We start from the raw sequence: 4,250 nt of genomic DNA, 5'->3' as shown, positions 1-4,250 counted from the left end.
AACTTTTCCGAGCCATCTAGAGAAGCGATCCAAGCTATGAGGTTTTCAACGAGAAACGCCTCCATTTTTGTGCAAAACTAAGATGAATTGAATCAAAACACGGAGCTAAGGCTTTTAAAGAGGAAAAGACACTATTCAGGGGGACAAGTGTCAAAAATTGGGCGGTTGCTGAGCTAAGTGGCCGGCCGGCCATCTTTTCTGGCAGGCCGGCCATTTCTTGTTTCAAAACTGGCCGGTGGTCCCCCCCTCTGTAATAAATCTGGCCGGCCGGCTCCCAAAAGTGGCCGGACATGCTCCTATGTGTCTCTTCAGCCCTGTTTTACCCTCCGAGGGAAAGTTTCAAGCATTTCCATGCAACGGGTGTGTCGAAGGCCTCTATTTCCCTCTGTTTCGGATGCGTTTCGTTGCCCAGATCAATCGAAGTACACTTCGTTTTGTTAAGTTTTGTTTATCGAGTTGTTTGTCGAGCTGTCGTGTTTCGTGTTTTTGAGTTGTTACTCTTTGTTTAAGCTTTTTGTTTGAGTCTTGTTTATCGAGTTGTCAACATTATTGTGTTTTGCTTATCGAGTTGTAAACTTGCTAAGGTTTTGTTATATCTTAGAAAGTTAAGTTGTTGCGTTGGTTCACTACCTGACTGGGCAAAATGCACAATGCACATTTCCATTCAATCTCATTATGATGCAAAATGATGCGATATGATGCTAAGAGTTTAAAATACAACACTTTTTTCAAAAGCTGTTTCATCCTATCATGCCTCGCTTGTTACAACATTTTACAGACTAAGGCACAAGTTTTACAGAGAATAAAACTGCCCGATAATGTACAATGTGCTACAACTACTAGCAAAAAGATAAATAAAACAGGAAACAGCCGCATCTGTGCTCTCAAGAGCAGTAATAAGAGGCCCTCTTCGTCCTCTTCTGTGGAATAGACTCTCCGCCACCATTGCCATCGCCATCATCTGAATCGGAGTCGCCATCCTCAGGATCCCCCTTAGCCTCGCCTCCACTCCCGGAACCAAGACCGGAGCCGTCCTCTCTATCAGCAGATGTCTCCGACTGACGGTCTGCAACCTCTTCCTCCTCATCCTCACCAGGCTCCTCCTCCACAATATGTGCTCTGCGTCTACGAGACGACCCCTCCCCTCGAAAAGGCCTGGATGGCCCAGCTCCTCGGAAAGGCCTGGATGGCCCAGCTCCGTGAAAAGGCCCAGATGGCCCAGCTCCCCGAGAAGGCCCAGGTGGCCCGGCCTGCGGCTGAGCATATACCGGAGGCATCTGAGAACAAAGAGTTCAATTTAAATACATCAGTCCAAATATGTACATCAGATGCAGATACAAGCAAAAACTACATGAAGTAGGTGCATGTAAACACAGTGTACAAGTGGGGTGTGTGTCAGATGTGCTCTACACAAGTAGCCTATCAATGCAGTAGAAATCAGCATGTCATCAGAAGTATGATAAATGCCAGAAAACTAAAGGGTACCTGGAAGCCCATGATAGACAACTGTGCCTCCCTCCGCAGGACCATCCCCTCAAGTGAGGCTACCATCTCGAGCACCTGATCCATATACTCAACAGGGGGCTGCAGATGCAAAGGCAAAGGTGTCAGTAAAGGAATGAACGTCCAAATATCTGAGTGATAAATCAAAGCTGTAAAACATACCGGTGGTGAGTCGGGGTCTCTGACATATCGATGACCGGGCATCGGAGGCTCTATCGGGATCGGAATCGGAGAGGTAGTCCCATACTACCACCCCATCAGCTCGGTCGGCATATCCGGCCACCCAGGATGAGGAAAAGTCAGAGGAATCGGGGGAACCGATCCATCCCCACCTCTAGATGTACTAGCCCTGCTGGTGGAAGGGGCGTCTGCAGCCCGGGCCCAGGCCTGGCTCGAAGATGGCATACCAGCAGACCTCATCATCGGAGTGCGAACTCCCGTCAATGGAGGCATCAGGTATATGTGACGGTAGGTAGCGTAATCCCCCTCCTCAAGATGTAGCAAAGCATCAGTACCCAGCATAGCATTAACAATATCCTAGGAAAAGAGCACATCAGCAATCCGCATATCGACTGGGGGTGCTGAGGGAGGGTCTTGAGAAGTGTACCCCCAGACCTGACGCAAGAAACGCTTCCCCAAAAACCAGGCCCTACCAACCGGCCCTTCGAATAGGAGCCTGTACCGGGAGGCACCCCACCCTCCGACAAACTGGAATCGGAGACCCTCACCTAAGGGCGCCCAGGGCTGCCATGTAATCTGCAGATAACAGGCGCATAAACCAAGCAGAAATCGAAGATGTACAGGACAAATCAAAGATGAAAACAGAAAGAACTGAGAGTTCTGAAGTACCTCCGATGAGCGCACCGTGTCGAAATACTGTCGCAGGTAAAGGAGAGACTCCCGAGGTCTTGGCCGGTGCTGGCCTTCAAATACAAGTGAGTATGGGGTCACGAGGGGTCCCGCTACCACCAACTCCGGGGCCAATGTCGGGAAATATACATAGACCCACAACTGTAGAAAACAAAGCAGAATATGAAGTGCTGAGGGCAAAATGCACGATACAGAGTATAAAGTGCGCCGTGTGTGCGATGTGCAGGTAATGAGGAGCAGAAATGTAAATCAAAAGGGCAGAAAGTACCTCCCAGGCTCTCCAATAACCGCCAAGTAAGTCCCCCCGTCCGTGGGAAATCGCGCTCATATAGCAATAAAGGGTAGCCAAGCCGGCGCCACCCCAGTCGTATCGTCTGACCTGTGATAGGTCCACCAAAGCACTCAGCAGATAGAGCCCTACAGTGTTCCCCCTGTCGTCAAACAAAGTGGTCCCAAAGAGGAACATCAAAAAGCCGCGGGCATACTGTGCTGCCTCATCAGGAGTCCCGGGCTCCATCTCTACCCGCCGAAAATGGGAAGAGAACCAGGTGTATCGGACTCTCCCCGAAGCTCTGTCAACAGGCGGGCGAGCCCCCAGCAGATATATCCAAGCGGCCTCCCACTGGCCCATGTCCTCGTCGTAAGGGATAGGCCAACCTCCCATGTCCAGGCCAGTCAGTACGACAAAGTCAAAGGGGGTCATAGTCAAGTCCCCCGTAGCGAAAAAATGGAAGGAGTTGGTGGTGTCCCACTATTTCTCCACCAAGGCAGCCATCAGCGTCCTCCTGGCAGGACAACGGCATAGCCCAGTACAGAAGGGCCCAAACCCCGTCAAGTCAACCAAATCCCGAATAGCCTCCGGGAGCTCGGCATGCCAATCTCTCGCCGCAGTAGAGCCATACCCCCGCACATTGCGAGAAGTCACTTGCATTCAGGATGAATACATGTTTCAGCATAAAGTGAATAAGCTGCGTGCAAAGTAAAGTAAGTTGAGCTGCGTGTTCAACTCTCAATCAGTGTGTGCTGCGTGTTCACCATCAATTTGGGCTGTGTGTTCAGAAAATTAGTGTTCGGGCTGCGTGTTCAACCCTTAATCAGTGTGTGCTGCGTGTTCACCATCAATTTGGGCTGTGTGTTCAGAAAATTAGTGTTTGGGCTGCATGCTCAACTCTCAATTAGTGTGTGCTGCGTGTTCACCTTCAATTTGGGCTACGTGTTCAAATCTAAATCAGTGTGTGCTGCGTGTTCACAATCAAAGTGGGCTATGTGTTCAGATAATCAATTTGGGCTACGTGTTCAACTCTCAATCAGTGTGTTCACCTTCAATTTGGGCTGTGTGTTCAGAAAATTAGTGTGTGCTGCGTGTTCACCATCAATTTGGGCTGCGTGTTCAGAATATCAGTGTTTTGGGCTGCGTGTTCAACTCTCAATCAGTGTGTGCTGCGTGTTCACCTTCAATTTGAGCTGCGTGTTCAGATAATCAGTGTTTTGGGCTGCGTGTTCAACTCTCAATCAGTGTGTGCTACGTGTTCACCTTCAATTTGGGCTGTGTGTTCAGAATATTAGTGTTTTGGGCTGCGTGTTCAACTCTCAATCAGTGTGTGCTGCATGTTCACCTTCAATTTGGGCTGTGTGTTTAGATAATCAGTGTTTTGGGCTGCGTGTTCAACTCTCAATCAGTGTGTGCTGCGTCTTCACCTTCAATTTGAGCTGCGTGTTCAGAATATCAGTGTTTTGGGCTGCGTGTTCAACTCTCAATCAGTGTGTGCTGCGTGTTCACCTTCAATTTGGGCTGTGTGTTCAGATAATCAATGTTTTGAGCTGTGCGTTCAGAATATCAATGTTTTGGGCTGCGTGTTCAACTCTCAATCAGTATG

The 4,250-nt window shown here is 49.2% G+C and overlaps 1 protein-coding gene across 1 annotated transcript; it reads right to left on the bottom strand.

Moving 5' to 3' along the window:
• Positions 1-708: 708 nt before the first annotated feature.
• Positions 709-1,775, bottom strand: LOC145823565 (uncharacterized). The gene is made up of 3 exons (XM_082923043.1): positions 1,666-1,775; positions 1,486-1,584; positions 709-1,277 (listed from the first exon to the last, which is right to left on the bottom strand). Exons 1-3 carry the CDS (start codon positions 1,705-1,707, stop codon positions 885-887), a joined length of 534 nt encoding a protein of 177 aa, XP_082779169.1. The 5' UTR covers positions 1,708-1,775; the 3' UTR covers positions 709-884.
• Between the last annotated feature and the right edge of the window lie 2,475 nt (positions 1,776-4,250).

This window comes from Camellia sinensis, chromosome 4 (assembly GCF_055761805.1).
Source record: "Camellia sinensis isolate YWXY chromosome 4, ASM5576180v1, whole genome shotgun sequence".
NCBI classification, from domain to species: Eukaryota; Viridiplantae; Streptophyta; class Magnoliopsida; order Ericales; family Theaceae; genus Camellia; species Camellia sinensis.
The sequence above is the reverse complement of the archived record's forward strand: the minus strand, read 5'-3'. Positions and strand labels throughout refer to the sequence as shown.